Source organism: Haemaphysalis longicornis, unplaced genomic scaffold (assembly GCF_048455015.1).
Source record: "Haemaphysalis longicornis isolate Haplotype H1 unplaced genomic scaffold, Haemaphysalis longicornis Haplotype H1 scaffold_3, whole genome shotgun sequence".
NCBI lineage: Eukaryota > Metazoa > Arthropoda > Arachnida > Ixodida > Ixodidae > Haemaphysalis > Haemaphysalis longicornis.
The window spans coordinates 113,606,358-113,633,028 of record NW_027526335.1 but is presented as its reverse complement, the minus strand read 5'-3'; the positions used below and the strand labels follow the sequence as shown (position 1 = coordinate 113,633,028).

Here is a 26,671-nt window from a genome sequence, read left to right as displayed (position 1 = left end):
GCCACATTTTTCTCATTAAAATATGTAAGTTAGGAAAAAAAGCTCATGTAAGATGGTCTACACATTGTAACTTTGCTTTTGTAAGCCAATCAGACAATGTTAACAAACTCGTTTCAGTGTCCCTTCAAGTCTAGTTTTGCCTTGCCTGTTCAGCTGTCTGAGGCTTTCTATCGGAGCTCGCCTCGTAGCCCTCTTCTGCAAGTCAGGCTCGCTTCTTGGCTAGTGTTCTGAACAAGAGTCGGTCCTTCAAGTGCTTGGAGCGTGGCCACAACACTGTTTATTTCAGTTGATTCTGCTCGGTATACCCCAACATGTTTGCATTGATGGTTGTACTTGCCAAAAACCTGTTCCTTTGTGCATGCAATGAGCAGTAAAAATTGGGGGAAGTACTATCAGCGTCAAATGAAACGCGAATACGAAAATATGAACCAGAACGTGCAAAATTAAAAAATACTGTTCGTAGAGTTCAGATAATGGCACGCTATTGGTGTATTTGGAAATCCACTTTTCCAAACTTTTTTGTTTTTGTAACTAAGCCACGCGCCATTTTGGCTTGCATGGAAACAAATCGCGCTATTTGTGCGTTCAGGTACATATTTTCGTGTTCGCGTTTCATTTGACGCCGATAGTACACTGGGTGACGTTGCGTTCCTGATGCGCGTTGTGCATAGCTGCACTGTCTACGATCTACACCATGTCATAATGTGTTGTCTTGATCATGGCCTACTGCTCATAGTGATCAGTTATAACAATGGCTCTTTGGGACCGAAAAATTGCTGAAAAAAGCATTTCTTTAGGTATTTCTTTTTCTTGATTTGCAAAGTTTTTCTTCTGAAAATCCCGTTTGTGGAACAGTACCAGATACTTGTAAAAGCCATAGAGGCCCGATTTCAACCAAGAAATAACAATTTTCCCCTAATTCCCAACTTTGTCGCCACATGTGGTAGTAAGATAATTTCTTTTGCACTGGGAAGCTGAATGTCTAAGCCATCCAAAATGGAAAGCATATTTTGCATTTTGTGTTTCAGTAGTTGTTTTTTAATGTTATTTTTAATTTGTTAGCAGGAGTAGTTCAAATCTAGAAGTTAGAATTGATATACGCATTTATGTGATTGCAAAGTGAAAAAGAAAAAAAAAAAAGAACTGCTTCCAACGTTTCATTCTCCGCAACTTCTGGTATCTGTTCATGCCTTGCTGATAATCTCTTGTTTAATAGTTTTTTTCCTATTGTTCTCAAGAACAATCAAGGTAAATTTTTAGTTAACTTGGAAACTAGTTACGTCACATCAAAACTAGTTAGATATTTGAATACAGGTAAAAAAACAGAACGAGCCTATGAAGTTTCGTCAAAATTGGTTGGAATGCAAAAAAAAGTTAAAGACCGGTGTGCTCCCTAAGGGGAGACTGTGGTCTCATCTCATGACTTCTTACGAGTGTATAAGTGGACAGGAAAGTAAAATGACTGTTGCCTGCATTAACCATACTGATCGGGGTCTGTATTTTCGTGTGAGCAGGCAGTGAAGAGTTCTCTTCTCACCCTTTCCCAGCATTTATCCACCAGCACGTTGGCTCCTGTTTACATCAGTGAGGAGAGGATTTTAATTGTAGGCAGAGATAATTTTTCTTCGATTTCCCGTGCGTATTGCCACTTTCAGCTGGGATGGGAAATTGTATGGTCAGTTGAGAGGCTGTTTTTCCTTTCATGACGTTGCTTGGTGTGTTGTTCGTGTCCACGCTCCTGCTGATATGTGGGCTTCTTCTCTTTGACCCCAGGTGGCCACTGTGATTGTTGGTGACATCCTCAATGACTCAAAGGTGGGAACCCTGTCCTTACCTTCCAGAACCGTAACTGCAGCTTCCAAAGTCTGTTCTTGTGCAGCTAGTGTAGGAGGGACTGGAGTGTTCAGGGGCAGTTGTTTTTAAACTCTACCTACAGATAGACCCGCTGAGCATATATCACTGCTTGGATCATGACAGGTCTAGCAACAGACGAGCTTAGATTTGTGATATTGTTGGTTAATATATCCAGATCTTGCATTATGCATTAGCAGTTATAGGTCTCACCTTGGAGGGCCCTCTAAAGGCTCAGGTCATTGTGTACATTGCGAGTTTGACACCTTGCTTGTAAAAGCCACCGCTGACACAAATGCCAGCAGTGGCCAAGGACATGAGTAGATTTTTTTTATACTTTCGGTGCTTAGGTGCCCCTGTAGTGGGCATTTGTTGCATAGAGACATTTGTTGGGGCTGGTGGAACTGTCAACGTCTCTTGTCTGCTATGCTACAGCTGTCCGATGACTGCGTTTAAGCCAAGGCATTATTTCTGATTTCCTGTAACGACACTTCAGATGTCTCTGATTTGAGCTGGGCTCTGGAATTGGACCCATGCAGCAAAGAAGAGGAGCTTTCATTCACAAAAACTTTCATAGTGGTTGCAGACCGGCCTCGCTGGCCTCCATCAATTCAACAACCAGACTGGCATACAAAAGTAGTGTGGAGCATGTTTTTGTCCCTCAGTTTTGTCTTTTCCGCGACTTCATTTTCACTTTCCTTTCTTCGTTTTTCTTTTTCCCTTCTCTCCCCTCCTTCGGCAGAACAAGATCATCAGCATCGGCTGCGACGGGTCATGCCACCTCTTCAACCTGCAGGCAGATGCCAGTGTGAGGGAACTTGTTTTGGAGGAGCCAAGGCATGGTTTCTGGGGAGCGTCTCGTGCCGTGCTTCAACTTTGTACTGTTTTTGCAAGGCTCGTGTCTTTCTCCCCTGTCCAGGAAGAGGACCGTAACCAGCTGACGCCGTTTCACTTCCAGCGGTTGCCTGCCAATGCCAAAATGGCCGTGCTGGCTGACATCAGTGAGTCATGCTCTCGCTTCTCATCTCTAGTGTTGGCAGTGAGGTTCTTTTCGCTCGGTGTTCTTTGCCCACATCTCCAGCATGTGCCCTTCAATCTAGACGTAGTTGGCGTTTACCCATGGGCTTCAATTGCCCCTCTTTTTGATTCCCGGCTGTGGCGCCCGCTTTTCTGAATGAGGCGAAAAGCAAAAACGCCCATGTGTACGAGATTTCGGCGCATGCTAAAGATCCTTAGGTGGTCAAAATTAATCTGGATCCCTCCACTGCGACACGCCTCATCGCCTCCATTGTGTCAGCACGTTAAACCCTGCAATCAATCAATCAATTACCCCTCTTCACCCAAAGGGGTCATGAGCGCAGAACACAAGTTTGGCGTGTTACAAAGACAGCTTTGTCTCAATAACAATGATACCAACTTTATCGCGAGCTTCGATCAACTAATCGAAATATCAAGGAAAACAGTTGAAGGAGCGGCTGACATAAGTGGGGATGTCCGGGTGGTAGGATACCGTGAACAGAAGGCCATCAGGCCTGCGATGAAGCAAGGAACAAATACAAGCCGTACTGTCCGAGCCGTTTGCCCAGAAAAAACTTTATTTCTTGTTCTTCTAGCCACCTATGGCTGTGCCGGGCCCACACGAAACCAACTCTCAGGGCCGTGTGGGAATGCTGCTCTTCGGCTAACATTGTAACAGTAGTGACGATTCTCCGCTTTCTAGAGATGTTTTTTTTATGGTGCCGCAGAACCTTGTTTGTACGATTGGTGGCCGCTTGCTGCAGCCACTGCTGAGAAACAAGACTGGGAAGTTGTGGTGCCGCTAGTTCCGTTTGATTCTGTCACTTGGATGCTAACGTACGGTTAAACTCTGACGACTATTTCTTAAAAGTGTTGGTTCCTAGTACGTCACTCGTGTCCATATTATGTCACTTTAGCGTGGAATTTGAAAGTTTTTGAATATTTCTTGCATTTTCTTGGTTCAGAAGTGTATTTTGAGGCTGGAATGGAGCTGAGTGAGTTACCGAAGCTAGTTCATTCAAATTGAACTCAGTTGTATTTTGTCTTCACGGCCCCTTCACTATCCCCACAGTGGTCCTTTTTGTAAATTGCTTTCTGTTCGCAGAGGTTTAGTGGAAAAAAAATTATAATCGGGATTGATCTACAGCTGTGGTCTGTGTACTCTTGATGAGCCTTTTTTTTTTTTACCTAAAAGCTCTAAATAGGGCTTTCTTCGAAAGCCACCTGGCAAAAGCATACTATTGCGCATCTGACTGCATGATTATTCAGTCGTCGTGCATCATGGCTTTAAAAAAAACCTGCTTTCAGTTCTACGTGTGGGAAAGAACGAGTGAAATGGTGTCCTGGTGAAAATGTATTGAACAAAATGCCCTTACTGTTGTACAGCCAAACAGTTTTGCAGTGACGTGAAGAACTTCCTTTTGTTTTCTTGTGGCGGTTACCGTCTGATTACTTTATAAATGTTTAAAGGGACACTAAAGGTTGAACGACTTCTTGTTTCACCTGAGTGGTCATACTTTTCATAGCTTTTTGTGGTTTGTTAAAAAATAAATAAGTAATGACAGCTTCCATTTCTTTCTCCAGTTCCGTTTGATTGCCCTTCAGTTTCACTTTTTTGCGAGTGGGTTTTGACCTGGTAATCTCTTCTGCTGGCATCTTTTTTGCCCAGTTGACCTGTACTCTGTGAAGGACTAATGCTGTTGCTGTCTGCTCATTGTGTTGTTCCATCCTGAACGTGTTGCGAGAGTACCTAGATATAGCTCTCGGCTCCTTTGCAGATAAGGATGGAAAAATGGAGCTGATCCTTAGCCTTACTGACCGTGTTGTCCGGACGTACCAGTGGAGCTCCCTTTACGAGGTGAGGTGGAGAGGGAAGTGACATGAAATTCCTTCAAATGCTTCAGCGTGAACGGCAAAACTACTGAATTTTGTGTCTACATATTCATTCCTTGTTAGTTCAGGAACTCCTGAGCTTTGTCTGTATTGCTGATGTGTTTGTAATATATGTGAGGCGTTGTGGTAACTGTGCCATCAGTGTATTGAAAAGCGTGGGGCTCAAGACGCTTCCTTGTGGAACTCCTTGGGTGACAAGCTGTCATGACATCATGTTGTAAAAACAAACAAATTGGAAAAACAAACAAACAAACAAACAAAAACCCTTGGAATCTTGCGTCTAGGCTTTTTGCTGCATTCTTTATTCATTTATGAAGGGGAGCAGCATTGCGAGCCATGTGAAACTTAGTCCACCAAAATTTCAGATAAACCGGGCCAAAAAGGCACTGTTGTGAGTGATAAAATTGATCATAACCTACAAATGGCCACAAAAACATTCACAAAATAAAATGGACAGTATGGCTTTTGTTGGCCTTTTCCTTTTTTTTTTTATTGCACCACTGGTGTTGAGTCCAAAGCTGCGGTGGAATTGTAGTATGAGTGATAGAAAACAGAAACGAGTAAAAAATTGAGATCATGCTCTTTAAAAACTAAGTTTTGCCCTTAAATAAATATTTTTGCTACTCTTCGGAGGTGTGCCAAGAGCAAGGGAAGTCGTGATTATGATGCGAGTGCAAATGAAACACGGGAAGTAAATGGTGCCTTTTCTTCTTATTATTTTCTGTTTCTAAATTAGAGGAGAGTAGGGAGCGCGAGCTTCGTCGGATGGCTAAATCCACCTCTTTTCTTTCTTTTTTTGGCCACGCGAAAACGACGCTGCGGCTGCACTGTCGATTGGCAGACCCACCAAAAAACCGCACCATAAACAGTACAGTGTAGACCATTTATAACGTAACCGCTTATAGTGCGGGACCGGATATAACGCGGGTTTTTGTGACCACCGGTTCACCTCCCATGGAACTCAATGCATAAGCATACCGCTTAGAATGCGGTTGGCCGAAGCACAATACCGTTTATAGTGCGGTTTTCTGGCGGGGCTGCTGATTGACCGGCGCAGCTGGGACATCGTTTTAGGGTAGCAAAAAAAAGAAAAAAAAAAGAAGGAAGGGATGAAATCGGCCATCTGACGCAGTGTGCACCCCTTGCTCGCACGCGTACGTGATACAACTGACCTTGCTTGACGCACCTCGGAAGATAGCAACCCCCGTCCCTGTCCGCGCGCGGCAAGTTGTTTCCATTAAACGTTAACCGCATGGCCCGTTTTCGCACACGATTCGTGCACGTCGGCGTTGCGCGTGCGTTTTTTTCACGCTCGTGTAGACGATTTTGCGCTCGCGGTGGCTTCTTCGCGTGGCAGTGCATGGCAGTGGGAGGAGCCTGACAACTTGCACCAATGGGGAGACGCGCACCTAACGGCGGGAGATCCAAAACGGTCCGACCAGCCGGCTGGCCGCGCCAGAGACGTTTAGGCCTACCACCGCGGTGTTTTTTGATGGGCGCTTTCACAAGCAACGTGGATGGCAGTTTATATTCCTCTTTTCACCCGTATTATCAGCTCTTGCGTGAGCATCCTCGCTTGTGCCTCGTGCGGCATTTCAGCGAGCAGTTAGAAGCGGTCGCTGGAGCTGCCCGCACCACTTCACGGCCAGAGCTGACGCCATGTTGCCGCCTCTTACTGCGCCGCACTGGCCGCACACCACGCCAGTTGTAACCGGGCCGGCGTCGGCGCGCCTGCGGTGTGCACTGCATGTTTTCGCGAGAAGAAATCGCTCCATGCGGTTCACGCTTTAGAACGTTGTGCAGATAAGCCTTGCTCTTTCCCTTTCCGAACAAGCGATCCACGCGAAGCCGAAGATTTCCACCACCAGTACGTTGCGCTGATAAGCAGCCGCCTTCGGCATCGTGAACACAAGGTGGGGTAATAATAATAATATTAATAAAAAACTTCTGTTGGCGTTGTTATCACGTTCCGCGGCATCTGTTCATAGACGCTAAAAACGCGGCCACGATCCTCCAAAACACAAACAACAGAAGTTGGAGCCAACGTTTTAGCCATGCTCGCTGTTTGTAAAACCGCGCTTGCAATGTGTAAGCTGATGTGATAAAAAAATACGATATAAACACCAGGCCTTCGCCTTTAAGTGCCGCGCGTATGAGTGATGATAAAGAAAGGTCGACTTCAGAGGTAGGTTGCGATGTGGTTGGATTCGAGCATGTTTTGGTTATAGTGCGGTACCGCTTATAGTGCGGATTTTTGAGGCTCCCGCCACATACGTTATAAGCGGTCTACACTGTATTGCGCTTCGAGCAACCGTGTTTGAAGCGGTATGCTCATGCATTGAGTTGTACGGGAGGCAAACCGGTGGTCACAAAACCCAGATTATATCTGGCCTTACACTATAAGCGATTATGTATAAATGGTCTACACTGTACTTGATTGATTGATTGATTGAGTGTAGGGTTTAATGCGCTGATGCTACACAGGTGATGAGGCGTGCCGTAGTGGATGGAGGGCTCCGGATTAATTTTGACCACCTGGGGATATTTTACGTGCGCCGAAATCTCGTACACACGGGCATTTTTGCTTTTTGCTGCCATTAAAAAAGCGGCCGCCGCGGTCGGGAATCGAACCTGCGTCCTCATGCTCAGCAGCACAATGCCTTAGCCACTGAGCCACCGCGGCGGGTCTACACTGTAGTAATGAATAACTGTGGGCATAAGAAAACATTAGCCTTTTTAGGATCATTGTTGACATTATTTTCAGCTTACCTGATGGCTTTTTGTTCACCGTTGTGCCTTGGTCTGCGCAGTGCCAATTTGATAGTTTGTGCATACTCTGAGCATAGTTTGACCAATCGTAGTTGTATAGAGGTATTTACAAGGAGAAAACATTGCTCATTTTTAACTACCACTTCTAAACGTAGTTATCATGAGTGGCAGCAAGGGCTGTGCACACGGTGTATAGTGAAAGTTTGCCTCTGCTTGAGATTTCACATCCTGCCGTCTGGCTATCTCTACTGGATTGGATTCGATTCACCTTTTTGCTTGCGCTGAAGGGCACGCATTGGGGGACTAAGCATCGGCAAAGCAGCCTCCTCACCTAGTCGTGTGGTTTTCTTGCTATGAAGCGCAGGCGAAGCAGTCGTTTCACTCTCGCCTAGCTTGTCACATGGTATTGCAGCAGGAAGGCTCTGAGTGAACAAAGTTATGGACGACCTTGAAAGGATAGTAGAGCTTTTGCCCGAAACGAACCACTTTTGCGACCGCACCGTGAAGGTGTTCACAGAAGTCGCTGCACCATTGCGGTTCAGTCACGGTGAGATTGGGTAAACCGAGAATCCGCAGGAGTGAAAGTGCTTTGCTGAGCTACACAAACTGATTGGATATTTTCAAGCAAGTTCTGCTTTGGCAGCTGGCTTCAAGCTCCTCGTGCATGCTGGGGATCTTTTTTCCACACCTTTTAGTCGAGGCATTGTTACGTCTAGTTTCACCCAACACAATGAATGCTTATACAGTCAAACCCCGCAATAACGAAATCTCATCAGTACGGAATAATCGCGGCAACGAAATATTTTCGGATCCCCGGTGAACGTCCGTAAACGCCCATCATTTTCATATCTCGCGGCAGCAAAATGTTTTTTGGAAGCGATCCCACATTAACGAAATTTGCTTCAAGTCCGGTTGGCATTTTACCTACCCATTTGAGGCGAACAGTGTCTAAAAAGTGCTCGAATGCATTTTTTTGGACTCAAAGTGCAGATACTTTTGCCATTGCACGCTTGCACTGGCGCTGCCATTTTTGTTTACAAAAAAGACCGTGCAGCAGGCGGCCGTGGAGGCAGCCTTGCAGTGACACCACCAGGGGGCGACACATGGTGACTCATGGCACGGCTTTGGCTTGGGCTAGGCTAGCTAACTACCGCTGAACAGTGCGCGTGCGTTTGTTATGTGCAGTGATCGGCTTGTTTGCCGACAGCAAGGTGCCTCCGCCAGCCCAATAGTGGAAGTTTTTATCGCTACTAGATAAGGCAGCCATCATTGCCCAAGTGGAGGGAGGGGGGATAGCGCCAATGAGTTTGGAACCGTCTGCAGCTTGCTCTACCATTTCGAAAAGCAAGGACACCACTCTTTATGGCGCACGTACGCAAGACAAAAGAGTGAAGGCTGTGGCCGTTCTGGACGTCAAGGAGCGGTGCTCACTTAGTTTTGTGAACAGCACTGGAACAACGAACTGCCACTGTGCGGCAAAGCTCGTCAAAAGAAGCTGGACTTCGCTTGCGTACTTGGGCATACTCGGTGCCTAGGGCCAAGGAGAAAAACGTGGGGAGAAGGCGGACTTGCAGTGTGTTTTGGGTGTGTTTGACACCACACTGTCGTTCTTAGGCGTGCACGACGACTAGCAGTGGACCACTTTTTGTAGTGTGGTAAGGCTCGCGAAGTGATATAACCGACTTTCGGAAATTAATTTTCAGTTTGTGGCTGATTTTCCTATTGTTTGTTTCATTCTCATGGCAACGAAATACCCGCAAAAGCGAATTTTTTGTCTTTCCCCGACAGTTTCGTTATTTTGGAGTTCGACTGTAATAGAGGCAATCTCAAGTGGCCTACCTCAGGCTTTATGAGGCATACTATATGTGCCCTTGAAGAGACAATAATACTCTGTGGTGCCATAAAAGAGCCATGACGTGTTGGTTACACAAGTTATTTTTCATGCGGAGGGTTCATCCGCTGGTGCTGAGCTGCTTACGAATGCATCAAGCATCACATTTTATGGTGCAAGTTTCAAAAAAGAATATTAATGCTGAATGTCGCTAAGGCATGTTTTGGTCTAGTTTGTTCAAGTGACACTAATCCTGAATGTCTTGATGGTGCTATGCTGCTTTATCTGAAGTCCCTCTGAAGCCTGTGGCTGAAGTCCCACAGGCTTTGCAGATGCTGGGAAATAAGTGTCAGCCAGGGTATGTACTTGCAGCCTGTACAAATTGACTGTCGTGAATGGAAATGAGCTCCCTGCACACAGTGTGCCAATGCCTTCGTGGCCTGTTAGTTTTCTCCCGGCACAGATAAAGCGAGCAACTGCTTTGGGGACTGTCGTACAGAGCCATCTCGGGCAGTGGACAAAAAATTCTCGGTGCAGAAGTGTGACTGTGTTCTTGTGCATCGTATTGTGTGCCCTTCAGAACGGTGCTGAGAGCCAAGGCAAGCTGGTGGGCCTGCACAAGTGGGAGTTCGCAAACCAGGTGAGCGTCTCTGCGAGTTGCCCTCTGGCTGCATTCTGCAGTTCTGCGTGTGGGACGCTCCATATGCTGCGTGGGGAGGAGGAGGCCAGGCGCATGGAGAAGGAGAAAACGTGGCAGATTCCTGGTGGCTGTTTAGTTGGCTGCTGCTGTGATGTTGCATGGCTTTGCTAGGTGCATTTTGATGCCGCAGGAGACATCCTTATAACGTTAACGTGACTGCTGGTTATCATAACCTTCTCTTGTTAGGTCTCGACTTGTGTGGGTTATGACTTCTCGTAAACCACCAGACTCTGCCCTCTGGACTTGCAAGTGCATTGGCTCGAACAGTGTGGCCAGATTGTGCAGAGAGATTGGTGGCGAGGGAACTGCGCATTTCAACTCGCTTGTCTTGTGGAAAAATAAGGTGATTGTGCAGTGGTTTGTTCAATCTCGTAAGGTGATTGTTCACCGAGGCTTTTAAAAGAGACCCTGTGAGATTAAGCAGCTTGAGTGCCTTGCACGTTTCGTTGCAGCGGCATATTGCCGTCGTTGGAATTGATTCTCTTGGGCACAATTTCGCTTTAGCTCCGATCAACCAACTTCACCTTGTAGTTCCACCTTCTTTACCTGTGCTGTTGTTGACATGACGGAGGCTAAGAAAAAAAAGCTCATGGTTGAAAACAACAAAAAATTTAATACGGGGATAGGTTTTTCAAAATTTCATTAATTTTTCGTTGATACATGCTGGACAAAGTTATAAAGTAGCCGACCGATTTTTCGGACATGGAGGGGAACGAAAAATAGTCCGAATAAAAGCAAGTCCGAATTTTAGGAGTCCAAAAAAATGGTCGCCTACTGTATTACTGAAGTCCCAAAGTAAAACTGTTGAGGGGATCTCCTGTTAATTGGTGGTCTAGTTATACGAAATAATTTAGGCAGTAAAGGTACAGGTGATTCTAACGGAACCAGTCAAACATGTAAGCACTACAACGAGAAATTCTGCAGTTAAAAGGGTCTGGATAAACAGGTTTAAAAACTACACGGGGAAAGAAGAACGCCTATTCTGAAAAATTGTTGGAACAAGAATGATCTTAAGCTGCTGGAAAATGAATGTTGAGGTTGAGACATTTTAATGGCTGTTGGTAATGTACTCTGTAGCTGTATGGCTGCAAAAATAGAAAAATCCGACTTCTTATTAACTGTTTCATGACCGCGGAAAAAAGGCAGATTTTGAGTGCTTTCAGAAAACATTTTTTTTTTCTCTTGAGCTACTGGACGCATTTTGCATTGGTGCGCATGAAATTGTAGCTTATAGGTTTCTCTTTCAAACACATAACCGCAGTTTTGTGAAAGGTGTAATTATTGACAGTGGATTGGTCAATGAAACAAAAAAAAATGCACAAAAAAGTGGGTGCAAAACACAAATAGGCAATTGTGCTGAGCCTAAAAAATTATTTTGGAAATTCTAAGATATGCAAAATCTTTCTTTGTTCCTAAGCTATGCTTCAATACATACATCAACACTGTACACCAAGTTTTAGATTTTTGCGGACCCACCAAGCTAGCGGCCCTGACGGCTGTGCCACTTGGTGAAGCAACTTGAGAGTAAATCTGTCTTTCTAAAATATGCATCCATCCAAGCATACCTGTTTGCATTCTGACACAAAATTTTTATCACTGTAGTGGTAAAAAGCAAGAAGAAAAAATTTAGCGCTCTTGAGAAGCAGCGTGCGTCGCTTTGCAGTGCTAATTTTACTCGAGCGCCAGGCTACCTTGAAGGTGATAACGCCGCATGTTGTCCAGACCCTACACATGAAAGTAAAACTGCAGTCGTCGGATATTAGGCACGTTTTGCTTATAAATGCTGTGTGAAGTCAAACGAACCTTTCCTGGCAGCATCTGCCAAAGTCTGAGGCTGTTGAATGGGAGCGTCTTCATCAGAACTAAAATCTGAAGAATCCAAATCGTTGCTGGAGTCATCACTGCTGCTGAGGTAAAAAAAAATCGGCTGCAGCAGCGGCAAAAGTCCCTCAAACCGCTGTCCGCCTTTGCAAAGTGCGCAGTGAAACAGGAGTCCATTTTCACCCAACTCGCCGCAACCCTGGGTTCAAATTTCACTCGCAACGCCATCTACCTACACGAAATGTGAACAAAAAACGGCCACGAAACTGAAGAAGGAGTTTCCAATGAACACGCCAGGTGGTGTCAGTTGTCCGAATAGCGCCTTTTTTAGTTTTTGCGGGAGGTTTGAAAATCATTAATCACCTGTGAGCGGTGGCCTATGGCGTGGTCACGAAAGAGCTAAGTTGGAAACGTTTGCCGAAGAGAGAGGTTTCTGTGTGAATAATGTTGGGGCCTTTGCATCATTCAGACTGTCGTTTTAATAATTATTGGTGATGTACTTCATAGCTCTATGCCTGGCAAAATAGAAAAATCTGACTTCTTGTTACATTCGAAACTTTCTTGTTGCGTTTCCGTGTGAATAATGTTGGGGCCTTTGCATCATTGAGAGCATTGTTTCACTGCATTGGGTCTGCAAGGAGTGATATTTGGTGTGAGGGGCAGCGTTGTTCCATCCTGCTCCTTGTGTGAGTGGAGAGGGGATGCAGGAGCAGAGTCGTAATCCTGTTCCCCATTGTGGATGTTGACGGAGGCTCGAATAGGGATCGGAGACCTGCGAAGAACAGTGCTTCCAGTGTTTCAGAAACATTGCTGTGTAAACGTAGTGGGTTGTGCGTGCGTGTGCACCCAGGTGGGCAACATCTCGCTCAACAGCACACTAGAGGGCAGCCTGGCCATCCTGGTGGCACAGCCTGGCGGCACCTACATCAAGCTCGACTTCGGGGCACTCAACAGCCGCAACGGCTCCCCTACGGACGGCACGACGCCAAGGCAAGCAGTTTTGACCCCTTTTCACACGAGACCATACAGTAATCGGCTACAGATAACAATGGGAAGGCTCGCACCTCTTGTAGAAGGTGGCATATCGAATGTATCGTTATTGAGTTGATTACAGGAGTGTCGGTTGACGATACGGGCCACGTAATGTCTACATTTACATCGTTACCTTTCTGCCGCGTTTAGATGGCTTGTTGAAATAGAGGCCTTAGCGTTCATATAAGGCCACTTGCCATTACTGTTAACTCGTGCACTGTCATGCGATCAAACTCCACAAGGTGACCGTGAAAGCTGTCGTCCGTGAGAAGCAGCAGAATCTGTTTCCGGTCACCATCCTCTTACAGTCTTAAAATTCATTTGACCTTAAGCTTTGCAGTCCTCTCACTTTTGCCTCGAACTCGCACATTTTTTTTATTGGAATGGTTCTGCTCTTAACTCTTTCGCTACCGCGCCTATCAAAATCGATCAATTTGATCGATACTTTTGGGAGCGCCTTTTCATAGCGTTCCAGGCGTTTCTCGAACAAGTAAAGCTGTTCGGAGTTAGATCAGAAAATGGCCTTTCAAAATCAGTTTTGTTTTCATTTTTGCAACGGAAACGTGATTTTTGACACGCTTTTGAATCACCTGGTTGTGGAAAAGGGGCGTGGTCATCGCGCCTCAAGGCTACCAACGGAGAATGCGTGCAACTCGTAATTACTCTGCACCAGCGCTTGTTTTTTGCTATCAGGGCGTGAATGGGGAACTAGCAAACGATTTTCAATCGTCAGGTTCACGCTCTGACAGTAATAATCCCAGAAATCGGCTGAAAATGTCAAGCAGTGCCTGGTTGCAAAGCTACTTTATGATTTTAGGCAGTTTTATTGCCTTTGCGCAAGTTGTCCTAAGTACTCTGGTAGTTCTACTTACCCCAGGACCATTCCCAAACAGTTTACAACAGTTTCGGTTTCGTTTCTGCACCGCGAAATTCATATTTAGCGCAACTACGCAGTTACCCAGCTTCAAGGCTAACTGCCATGGCGCCTGAAGCGTCCGCGACTGATCCTCGAACAAAGCACGCCGCTCCTCATTTCCCCCAACCCTAACCCGATTTCTGCAATAAGAACTTCAGATGCAAGTCAAAAGGTCACACCCAGTCGCCAGATATCTGTTCCGCCGAGGACAGCGCTTCAAACCGGCCTTACACTGCCAGCTGTTCGCCTTCCAGTTTCGTTTTCATGCGAGGGTATATCCGGGTGTCTAATGTTGCTGCTTAGTTGAACTGTCTATTCGGACGGAGTCTCTGATAAGTTTTTGTACTGTTTCATTTGAAAAATGTTAGGTGGCGCTGCAATAGAGGAGGCTCGTTGTGCTGATCTTTTTTAGCGCGCGACTGCTACTCGGCCAAAGATCGCAGGGGACGATTCTAGCTCATCGTACCTCATTTTTGCGAGCAAGGCTACAATTGCGAGTTAGAAGATGATAATAAAGCTCAGCTTTATGTTTTGAGAGATAACTGACCGTGAACGACAACAAACATCAGCCACGGCGTTCCGTTTTCAACTTCATGCATGTTTTTTTCTGCATCGCGTGCTTGTCCCAAATATTGTGCTCGCTGTAAATGCAAAGTCAGCCATTGACAAGATGTTTTTACGTTATGTGGGGGCAAATTGGTGCCTCTGATAACGTCAAACCGCCAGATTTATTCCAAGGAACCACCCAAAATTGCACAGTTTGAATTAGAGGTTGGGCTTCACCGCATGACACGAGCACCGTGCGTGCTAACATTTTTTTTTTATATCTGAAAAACTGTTCCGCGCAAGTCGACATTTTTTTTAGGGTGTGTTTTTGAAATGTTTCCCTGCAAAATGTATATTCTAATTTTTTTCTACTACCGGTGGTTTGATATACACAACTCCTTTTTTATCATTTTTTTCGACAACTTGACAAAACTTTTGATTTTGATATTTTTTTTCACAACTATGATATATTAAAACCTTTAAAAAACTGGTGTTATTGGAAAGGCCGTTAAATAATCTGCATTTTGTGCTCCTGCAATTAGTGCCTAAATAATTTTTTAGCAGAAAAAAAAATGTTTTCTTGGACCCCCCAAAATTGGTCAATTTTCTGCGGTAGCGAAAGAGTTAAAAGCCATTTTTGGTGGTGGCTTCTGCCCGTCTGCTGTCGCGGTTAGCATCACTGTGCACTTCTGCGTACCAGCACCGGTTGTCCTACTGCACACAGTCTGCACTTGGCAGGTCAGAATTGAGCGGCATCCAGACCGGGGTTTACATGAGGGATGATGATCCTTATTATCGAACAGTTGATGTTCACCGATTTGTCTTCATAGGCTGCAAGTAGCCTATAAAGCGCCATCCGCCTCCCAAGAGGCAACCACGCGGGCCACATCAGTTGTGTGTCCCACATGTTAACTGCCTGGAGATGTTGCTCTGCAATGCTCTGCTTTCTTGCAATTATGCGTTGCCCCAACACCCTCTAGACAATTGAGGCCTGAAGGCTGCCGCCGTGACGTCACAGAGCGGAGGCAGAGGCGGCGCCCTGTCACAGTGGATGAGTGCATTCAGCACGCACAGTGAAGTAATGAACAGTCTATTTCCGTCGCTAAAGAGGAAGGCATACAGCTGTAAATATTTATCGACAAGTAAACTTCACCCAACGTAACATTTTCTCCGTTTCAAACCAGCAAAAAAGCGTGGTTGCTAGAAAGTACTAGCAAGCGCTTGGAAACGTCGTTCGTCAAGCTCCCAGCAGTATATGTACAGCGCTTTAGTAAACAAAAACACAGGTATCTTCATTGATTCTTCTCTATCCTTGTTTGTCTTGTTTACGTATCCCATAGGTAACGGGATCTGTGGTCTCGGTGATATAGGGAACACAAAGCAGTCCGAATGGATAGTTATAGTCGCATCTCAGAAAGAATTACCTACATGTAAATAATTCCAGTCTGTTCAAAGCAAAACTACTCGTACAAGCGCGTTAACATTTGCCATTTAGCAAAAATAAAGGGTTGATTGTTTTGGGGTGTTAATGCGAATTTTCCCAACATTTCCCTTCCTGAGTTGTGATTGTCAGCTGGTGATACATTTATGGGCAGGTAGTAAATTTCAGGGCAAATCTTATACAGGTTGTGAGACATTTAGCATGCCTTATAAATGAGGCCAGGAGACTAATAGCATCTTGTCTGAACAAGTTTATTTACAGCACACTTATTTACGGCAAGTTTATTTACAGCACAAGGGAACTTCCATGGCTATTTTTCGCTGAGTGTTTGCAACTTTCTTTTTTTTTTGTGTTAGAATGCACTTTTAGAATCTCATCATTCATTTTTCTGCAGAAGTTTTTGAGTAGAATGTTTGTGCTGCACCGCAACACACATTTCAAAAACTACCTCGCTGGTGTGTCCGTCGTCGCATGTGTCGAAATCGGACGACTCGTCGTTTTTCAGGAGCTCCACCGTAAAGTTTGTAACAACTTGCCGCTGGTTTGAGAGTTCCAAAAACACTTCGTTTTGAGAAAGTTGCTCCACGACGGCATAATTATGTGCCACAGCATTCACAGCTGACGTTGCTTGGCGTACAAGCCCTCCGCGATCCATCGATCTGACGAGATCGTAACGTTTGTCAGCAACCGACTCTGAAATTTCTTTGTTCAGTGTCATTGCTTCTCTGCACTTGTCGTACTTGAGTTTTTTCAACGCCGCGTAGATTGCATACCGTGCCACATTCACCAGTACAGGGATAATGCCCTTTATCTTTGACAGTGTTTCTTCGGTGACAACTACGTTGCAGCCGGCCTGTGAACAGTTAGCTCCACTGTCAAGGTCCTGCCATTGCTCGTCTTTGTCACTTTCAGTATTGTGTTTGTCACTTTCAGTATTGACAACACTTCTACGCTTGCCTTATCGGCACATGGTATTGAGTGCCGACTAGTTGTCTGTATTTGCCGAAACGGTCTTCTAGGCAATCGGTCTGGATTTTGCCAAGCAGCACATAGGTCAGCTTCAATTCATCTAAGCAGTACCTGGCAATATCAATGAGGCCTTGTGTAGTCTGGTGCGGGGCAGCGTGAGTTTCCTTTGTCGGCGTATCACAATTGCAATTTTTTGTCCTTTCTTTGCACTCCTCCATCCAGTCCACAAGGTTGTAGGGGACATCCACCTTGCAGTTGGCAAGCAAAGACACGGGCTCTTGAAACTAGTCTCTCTAATCTGGCTGCCTTAGACGGGGTCTCTACGTTCACTATCTTCCACCATTTTACCATGATTACATGGTAATCATTTACATGGCAGAGATCGTTCTTTTCCCCAATTTCTCGAAAAGCGGGAGGGACAGTTTGGTTGAGCACCTGCAGAGCAAGCTTCACATTCTGCTTTTCGATGTCTGTTGGAAAAAGGGCTTTCCGCAACAGTGTGTAAGCATGCGGGAGTAGTTGGCTGACTTCAATGTTGTACACATCCACAATGGTGCCAAAAGATACCGAAAGCATGCGCCTTTTACAACAAGCGAGTACTTCATCCAAGGAACTTCGTCTTTGACGATGTGGAATATGACGAGCAGCTCCTCGTTCTCGATGCAGTGGCCAATACTTTAATTCTTGGTTTCTAAAGTGGCAAGCTAAATCTCCAATGCACGCTGTTCTGTCTGCCTCTTGTTAGCCGTGAGCCGTTTCTGCGGATTCTGCAATAGCTGCCTGGATGGCTGCCGTTTCAAGCCGCTTTTGCTTTGAGTCTGGGCTTTGTTTTTGTTCTCTTTTGAAAAATATGATGGGCAGGCCGGAAATTTCGGAGGTACAGCACCGGGACGAATGTGGGGACTGGGCAAGGGCGCGGTTGCTGTGTGCCCTGTTCGATCGTCGACATACAAAGTCTCATACATTATGTCTTCGGGTTGGAAGTGCAGCTCGCAAACCTATAAAAAAACGAGTCGTACTTTAAATTCAACCTTATTTTGAGTATGGGCGCCCAAGAGAAAATATTCTGCTGGTTTCTGCTGGTCCCCGTTGAGGTGGTTTATGGCCCAATTCCCAGTTGGGACCAGCAAGCAGCTGGGACCAGCAGGCTGTTGGTCCCCGTGGGGCCAGCAAGCTGTTGGTCCCAGCAGGCTGTTGGTCCCCGTTGGGACCCACAGGCTTGCTGCTCCCAGCTAGAATTAGTCACTTGGTGGGCAAAATATATATCGCCAGTGGCATGTGCCTCCAGCTAGAACAGCATGAGGTACACATTACACATGATGCACTCAGATGCATTTTATTTACCAGCAAATGTTGCAACTGCCATGCACACTTCCCTTGTCGTTTTTACAGCGACTTAATTTCGTGGCGTCTGGAACTCCTCTGGACAAATTATACAATGGCCATTGAACAGCATTCCCATTATGAATTTATATCAGAACGGCATTAACCTTTGCACAGCAAGCGATGCAGGTAGCGTCTTTTCATCTTCATCAGGCATTTAGTACACAGGACACACGAATTCTAACGAAGACATACGAAGCGGCGAGTCCTACGTACCACACCATGACGCCGCGAAATGCGGCCGTGTTCACGTTCACAAAAGTTCGGTGGGAAAAAAAAAACGTCTTCGGCAACACTCGATGACATGACGCCGACTGCTTTGATGTCGAATTATGCTACAAGATGCTTAGTTGGCGCTGTATTCGTCCCGCGCAAACACACAATCTCACCACCGCACACCACACTTTGTAATCGCCGCCGTTAGGGTGGCTAGAATGGGAAGGTGTGAAGACCGGCCAGGAAAAGCTGGCCCCCGTTCGCGTGAATGCCGCGCGGCGGCGCTGTAGTCAGGGGCGCCGGCAGCGCGCGCGGCCGTGCTACGTGCTGCGTGAGACCCGGCGGAGACGCGTTACTGAGTTCTAGAAATTTTTAGCTGATACCGCAGTTCCTTAGACGAGGCAAGGCTTGCGTTACGCTACTGCTAACGTGGGGTTTGCGAGACGGCTATGCACATCAGAGTTTTATGCTGCCAGAAAGCAAGCAGGCGCTTGAGAAATGCCACATTAAAGCCGCTGAGCGGGAGCTAATGGTAGAGTAGTTTTCGCAGGGTTTACATGCAATATTGTCTTTTTTCCTCCGAAGTAAACGCTACATTAACATCTAGGATCATTCGCCATGTTTACTCTTGCCAATAGTTTTTGTTGTTGGTTGGCGTAATTACATACGAAAGCAGACAACTTTGTTAAAGGAGCCATGAAGAGAAAACACAAGTTTGGTTCATTCAAAAGATTGTCTCGTTAGAATCATACTGACACCACTTTTAACGTAAACTTCGCTCAAATAAGCTACATAATTAGGAAAAACGGGAATGGTCATGCGACCCACCAGCTCATTTCCCGCAACAGAACCTATGTCGTCACATGGGCTAAGCTCTGCGATTGGCGGAGGCTGGCAGAAGCAGACGCAAATTAGGTAGAACTTACAAACTAGACGAACGAGCGATTTGCGCTTAAATTTAGGGCACATTCTTTACAAAGCAATAAGAATGATGGGACAAACCGTGAAAGTTACGAAAGCACATGTAAACATAGAAGTACTGATGCGTTCTGCTGTTCGTACTGCGCACAGCATGCCTGGTTTCGCTGCACAGCACTACGGGGCTTGGGGTTGTCTCAGACGACACTGGCCGATTGACGCAAGCAACGGTGTCTTACGTAACCCATTTGTCGAGCGAGCACTGTTTCAGGGAACGAATATTTTCTCCCAGAACAAAAACAAGCCAGGTTTAAATGCGGGCAAAAACAAACCAAACGCTTGCCACGGTATGGTGGCGCCATCTAGGCTACGGAACGTAAAGAAACGCGGGAACAAACCAACACCGCTGTACAGGGTGGAGACAACCTTTGAACGGTCCCGTGCCGCCGCAATTGGGCCAACGGGCTCAACGCGTTATTCTTTTCGTTTCCCACGAGACCTAGCAACGCGAAACAGACAATATGATTCAAACTTCTTCAGTAAACCGCGTTGCGGCGATAATTTTAGCGCGGTTTTGACACAATGACTTGCTTCGGCGGCGAGCGAGCAACCAAAAATGGCGGCGCCAGCGTATACGTGTCTCTACCCTGTACGGCGGATGCGTGAATGAAGGTACTCTAGGCTGCAGAGCGGTCGGTTTCAGTGATGTCACTTGGGACCACAAAAACGCACGATTGAGCGGGAAAATGAAAATTTTAACCTAAATTGTTTAATTTCTCAGTGAATAAAGCACCGTTTGTATCCGGACAAGCGCTGGGGGCACTATAAAACATGAAATCTTTCGAATAAAACCAACTTGCATTTTCTCTTCATGGCTCCTTTAACACGGCATACATTGTAACGCAACGTCCAGAAGTCATTTAATTCTCAATGTAGTTAGAAAACCAAACAAACAAATGGCACATGTTCAAAAACAAACAAACAAATGGCACATGTTCCTGGGCGAGCAAACTTTATTCCATGAAGCAGGATGCAGTTGTTTTACTACTACTTTCACAGTACGCAAGGCTTTGTTTTTTTGCCTTTGGTCTCGTCCGTTTTCTGGTTGAGGCCCTTCAGAAGAAAGTGTATCCTAGTCAGGCAGAAAAACCTGACCACTGCCTTGGTAAGTTCAAGGCAGTGCTCCGTACAGCCAATTTGCGGCACATTTGTGCTCACTTTCTGAAGTATGCTCAAAGCAGCTTTAGAACGCAGCTGTGTTCTACTGAACTCTTTGGTTAGCCTGCTTTCGAGTGCTTGAATCAGCCTATATAGTGACACTGACGAGTAGAGGAGCCCACCCAAGTCCCACTCCTTGGAGGCATCAGCTGGCAGTTCTGCAGGGACACAGTCTCTCGGCACAAGGCAGGCATCCCTGCATGCAGCACAGTCAGTTGAAAGAACACGCTTCCTGGCAACGTATCCCGCAATGTAGTACACCAAACGGGCGTCGCTTCTTTCTTCAACATAGTCCGCATGGTCCACAGCGACTTCAACTGCCTCCAAGGGGACTACACCATCTTCAGCCTCGTCATTCGGAAGCGACTCTTCTGCAGAAAGGAGGGAGTCCAGTAGACCTGGCGACACGCTTGTACCTCTAGGGCTCCTGGCAAGGCTGTAGAAGCTCAAGCACCTGCAATATGTTCAAATTACGGAAAGCAATTGAGTGAAATTCCTTTTAGATTCATAGATATACAAGTACCTGATGATAATGATGAACTGAGCGGGGGTAGGATGGTCATTTGCACCACTTGCTTGCCGCACTATTCCAAATGAGCGCTCAAGGCAGTCCTGGCTCAGGTGCGACATCATCAGGTACCTGAAGCCGACGCTCTCGGTCAAGTACTTCAGGAGGGCCTTTGTGGAATGAATGGTGACACGTAGACCTTCCGACGTATTTATGCTTAGAAAGCCGACGTCCTCTGCATAGGCCTCCCATTTGTCCAGGTACTCCAGCGTTGCATCCAGTGCAGCTTCTTTTGCACTGTTTGGTCTGTAAGCGTGCAAAGTAGTGCACTTAAAATCATTTGCCTATGATAAATAATACAAGAACAACTTCACTGTACATACCTTAATGCCTCTGCTGGAAACCTTGAAGTCATTGCCTCAATCAGCTTCACCATCATGCCAACAAAAATCCTCGTCGGCTCCAGATTTTTGTACTGATCTTCGATCTCGTCTTTGTAGAAATCCATGGCATGCAATACAGGAGTACTGAAGACATTAAAGGCCAAGTTCACCCGCATCTTTTGAAAACCATCCGGATATATGTGAGGCCGTGTCAGTTTTGGTGCAACTCTCAGGGCAACGCTGCTGCTGTCTACCTTCCAGGTGGTTGCAACATGATCCCAGTGGGCCTGTAACATAAAAAAATATTTTTTGGTGAACTTGACACCATGGGACCACTGTAAAAAACATTCATACCCGGCCTTTGTGGGTGTTGAAGCCGTGCTTCATCATGGCGTTCCGCACACACTTGACAAGATGCGGGAAATCCGACAGAAAGTGCAAAAATCTGTCCTTGTCACACGGGTGCACCAGCTTGCACCGCACGCCTTTACGGCTCCCATGAATGCCCATCTTGTGCCACATTGTGCGATTCCAAGGCGCGCCATCACAGCAGATGTAATCTACATAAAGGCCAGCCTGCTCGCACAGAATTGTGGCTTCCAAAATGATCTTGGTCAGCACGGCAGCCTTCACATTCCCTTTCGATGCAAAGACACCTGTAGAAAGCATGACAAAAGCCACGAATGTAAGAAGAATGACAAATATGATGAGTGATAGTTACCTATAATCTGGGTCCATTTTCCCACAAATGGTTGAAACATTACAACCAGGCCATGATCGGCCTTTGTGTGCTTGTCCTTCTCCTCAGTGAACGGCCCCAAATCAACAAAGCCTTCGATGTCCATCGATGACTTGAGGTCAAGGTGAGTGGACAGTTTTATTTCGTCCACCACCAAGCCACCATGCCGTTGCATTTCACCGAGTTCCATCACCTTTTCCTTCACACAGTCAAGGAGCTTGCGGTTGAAGCCATATGATGCTTTGAATGCCTGTAAACGTAAAAATGATTGTTAGTATTTTCTGCAGCAAATTGAGACGCAATGACACGAACCTTTATACATTTCTGCAGGCAAACACGACTGGGGAGGGCTAGGATTTGGTGGCTCCTCAAGTGCTCATATAAACGAGGGCTTTTCATTCTGAGAATAATGCACTCTAGAAGCCACTCTTTACAGTATTTGTAGCCATGGAGGGAGCGACGTTTGGCAGCTTGAAAGCAGGTGCGCACAGCATTCTGCTGTTTCTTGGGAAGCTCAAGGATCTAGAAATAGAACAAATTTCATTCAGGCAGAGTGTTGGGTAGAGATAACTACACAGAAAGAACAGGCTGTACCTTTTTTTCGAGGACAGTTGCCGCTGTTGCTGAATTTTTTTCTTTGAGCCTTTCGAGGTTACTGCGCAGAATCCGTACCATCTTGTTTGTGCGTCTCAAGGTACGCACAGCATACCTGAGTCTCTTTCTTGCAGAGTTTAGAAGTGGCCTTTTTACTTTATTCTTCAGTCGTAGCAGGCGCATCAGTGCAATTTTTCTCACTCTTTTGCAAGCAGTGCATTGTTTGGCAGAATGGGTGGATACCCCTGAAAAAAAAATTACCCCACACAAAAACAGCATCACAATTACTCGTTGCATTATAGCGCTGTAACACACATTCGACCAAATATAAAGAACAACATACCCTGTGAAACAGATCCATCGCAGGTGCTGGCATGCAGTCTTTGGCCTGTTGATTTCGTGATGTTAGAAAGGTTTACTTGCGGGAACTCTCCATTCCTCCCCACACCACAACAAACTTGGAGATTCGCTGTGTAGCAAAGAACTTCCTGCGCTTCTTCTTCGGACTGAATGTCGCGGCAACAATGTAAGAAGCCCGACAGGAAGATGCTGCACTTCACAGGCGCTTCCTCTACCTGCAGTTTGAACACGGCAATTTTGTGAAAAACAACAGGCGGGACGTGGCTGCTCGTATATTCTGCTGTTTGGTAGGAAACGGCCTTTTCTTTCCGGAATGTTTGGGTACACCAATGTTCTGATGGGTGCCGCAAGTTATAAATAAAGTGCTTGGCAGATCCATCTACGGCCGCTTCCTCCACATCTGTGGTTGCTCCATCTTCCTGCGAAGAACCTGATCCTTCTGGTTCCGTGCGCGTCTTCTTTGGAGGTACAGAATGTGAACCACTTCCTCGCCTCTTTCTTTCCTTTGGCAACGCTTTTGAAATGTATTTGGGCAGGTTCGGGAACACGGTCGGTACTGCATCGTCTCTTAGTACCGGAACGTCGCGCGGTATTACGACTTCAACGCCGTTTACGATGTGCCGGAAGTCTTTTTGGATGTACCTGCCGAGAAACATAAAAGGTGGTATGAATCGGGTTTTAACTGTATGAGATGCTAGAACTACTCACCTCACGTCAAAGTGCTTTGCGCACACAGCCGAATTGTCCTGGAGGGTCTTGTCGGCCCTCGGAATCGCACGCGACCACTTTAAAAACAGGTCTTGACACGCCGGCGCACGGAAGAGGGACACTTTTTCGGAACAAGATTTGTATCCGGAATTGCACCCTGGCACGAAGCACCACCTCTGAGTTTTTTTCTTTGAAGTAGAAGGCATCTTCACCTCCACACAGCAGTGCAGTCACACACGCAACATGCCATAACCTGCAGCAAAACACAAAACAACAACTCCGCGCCCACGCGCTGACAGGGAGGCTGCCCGCTGGACTGGCTTTCCCCCGCGGAAACTCTGACGGCGCCCCTGACGACAGCGCTCTATTTTGCCCTAGCGGCAGGCACGCGCCGGGGGAACACCCGCTCTGCTGGAAAGGCGCCGCGGTCATCACACCTTCCCATTCTAGCCACCTTACCGCCGTGTTGGCTAGGAAACAACTAGCTTGGCACGGCTTCATTTGGCTTCATGGCCGGCTTTTTAAAAAAACGTTGCCGGTACGTTAATGAACAATCAGCGACAAAAATACGTTTATAGCTTGAAGCTGCAAATTCAGGTTCCTTGTACAATTGTCAGCTTTTAGGTCCGCTTCGACTTGGCTGCTTTATGAAGGGCAAAAGTGTGGGTTAGGGCATGGCTGATTTTTGCAGTGTTGGTGGGCGAGGGTCTGTTTTTCTTTCTCTTTCTCTTGAGTTAGAATAGAATATTCGGTGAGTATATTATGCCCAGAAATAGCAAAAAAAAAAAAACCAGGACTCAAGAAACGAAGTGGGCACATACACTGCAGCTCTCCAATTGTTTCGGGACAAGGCTTATATTTATTCGTTTTAGGAGCACAAAGTTGAGCTGTAGATGTCCTAGACGACCTTCGGCTAATGATTTGCTGGTTCCAGTAGGTCCTTATAGCAGAGACCATCTGGGTACCAAGAAGTCCTGGGAGCAACTGTTGGTCCCAAATACAGTCCTTATGGTCCCAACTGCAGCCCTGATGGTCCCAACAGCAGCCCAGCTGGTCCCAACTGAATGAAGCCTTGGTAGTCCCAATAGCAGCCCAGTTGGGACCAACTGGAGCCTTGCTGGTCCCAACTGAAGCCCTGTTGGGATGAACAGTGGCCTAGCTGGGACCAACAGCGGCCCAGCTGGGACCAGTAGCGGCCAAGCTGGGACCAGCAGAAACCAGCAGGGGCCCAGCTGGGACCAGCAGCAGCCCAGCTGGGACCAGCAGAAACCAGCAGAGGCCCAGCTGGGACCAGCAGAAACCAGCAGAGATGAGCTAAAACCAGTTCAAATATTTTCTCTTGGGGCTGCATAGACTTTTAGTACCATATGCTATTTGAAGAAGAAACCTTGTGTACTTTTAATAGCAATCTAAAGCACAAAGAAAATTCTGTAGCATAACTGGCCCCGGAATACTGTGTCGGGCTGAAGTTCTCTCGCGGTATAGTGCACACCCATATGCTGCATAGTTCCTATATAGTCGTATGGAAATCGCAAAATGCGCACCTTGCATGTCGAGTCGTAATTGCCATGGCACTGAAGCACACAACACTTGTGCGGCATGGCGAACTCAGGAGGGTGTTGCTTCAGACTTCACTTTCCAACCATCACCACAACACAGCTGATAACCGCAATTAAATCACAAAATCCATGCAATCACGAAATTCATGAAATCACAGCATAATGTGCACGCTCGTGCACCCACGTGCGGCAGCAATGACTTGCCATGCACGGTTAATCATTTCGCAGGCATCACAAGGCACGCGCAGCATCAACACGTGTTAGTTGCGTCATATAAAAATGACATCCCAAGCATTTTTCCTGGGTGCTCAAACTCCTCAAAGAACTTTATTTTGGGTTAAAGTAGTCAGTCACTTTCTTCTGGGCCACCCTAGACATGAGAAGCGGCGTCACGTGACGTTTGCACAGCCACAGGGCTTGCATCACGTCTTCGTCCTGCTGACTGCCCGCAAACCGCCTCAAAACATCAGTGGCATCCGCACTTCATGGTTGCTGGGCACGTCGCAAGTGTCTGGCCCGTCGGGCTCGTCGATGCCGTTCTGGTCTTCCACGTCTCCACGAACACTGCTTGCAATCACCTCATCGGTCATCTCTGTTGCGATCATAGCAGAGTCCGCGTAAAAGTAGTTGTCCACTTTGACGTTGTTAGGGGCGGCTCCATCGCCTTGTAGGTTACGCCATGCGGTGTGGAGAGCCTGGTCATTGGCCGTGTCTTCGTCCTCTTGATCGACACCACCACTGGTCGTGAAAACCAGCTTCCCTGAAACAATTCACGACTGTTTCCTTTGGCGTGGCCGTCCAACTGGCACTAAGCATCTCCATTGCTTGATAGATATCCACTTTCGTGGGGCATTTTAAGTGCAGACCCAGCAAAAGCTTGTTGATCACACACTTGCGGTAGGCACACTTGAGGCTGTTGATGATGCCCTGGTCGAGCGGCTGGACGAGCGACGTGCCATTCGGCAGCAGGAACTTCAGCTCCACCTTCGTGAGCTCTACGTCCTCGACGTGGTGTGCTGAACAGTTATCGAGCACAAGGCACACACTGCGGCCGGCATCCATCTCAGCATCGAAGGCTTGGAGCCAAGAGTGGACAATGTCTCTTGTCATCGACGCTTTGGTGTTTGACGTGCAGGTCACGTTGAGCTTCCAGGAGTTGGCCAGGCAGCGCGACTTTTTACTCTTCCCGATCGCAAGAGGTGTCCTCTTGTCACTGCTGTCTATGTTTACGCACAGCAGAACCAAGTTGCGGAGCTTGCTCTGCTTGCCACCATGGCACCGGTCACCTTTAACACGAAT

The 26,671-nt window shown here is 46.6% G+C and overlaps 1 protein-coding gene across 2 annotated transcripts in view; it reads left to right on the top strand.

Annotated features, from left to right (window-relative positions):
- LOC144175018 (KICSTOR complex protein ITFG2-like) overlaps positions 1 to 26,671 on the top strand; it is an 89,938-nt gene that overhangs the window by 2,154 nt on the left and 61,113 nt on the right. For both annotated transcript variants that reach the window (XM_077704028.1, XM_077704027.1), the window contains exons 3-8: positions 1,774 to 1,815; positions 2,594 to 2,659; positions 2,771 to 2,852; positions 4,647 to 4,726; positions 9,942 to 10,001; positions 12,733 to 12,872. In XM_077704028.1, coding sequence (XP_077560154.1) covers positions 1,774 to 1,815; positions 2,594 to 2,659; positions 2,771 to 2,852; positions 4,647 to 4,726; positions 9,942 to 10,001; positions 12,733 to 12,872 — 470 coding nt within the window. The remainder of the gene's footprint in view (positions 1 to 1,773; positions 1,816 to 2,593; positions 2,660 to 2,770; positions 2,853 to 4,646; positions 4,727 to 9,941; positions 10,002 to 12,732; positions 12,873 to 26,671) is intronic.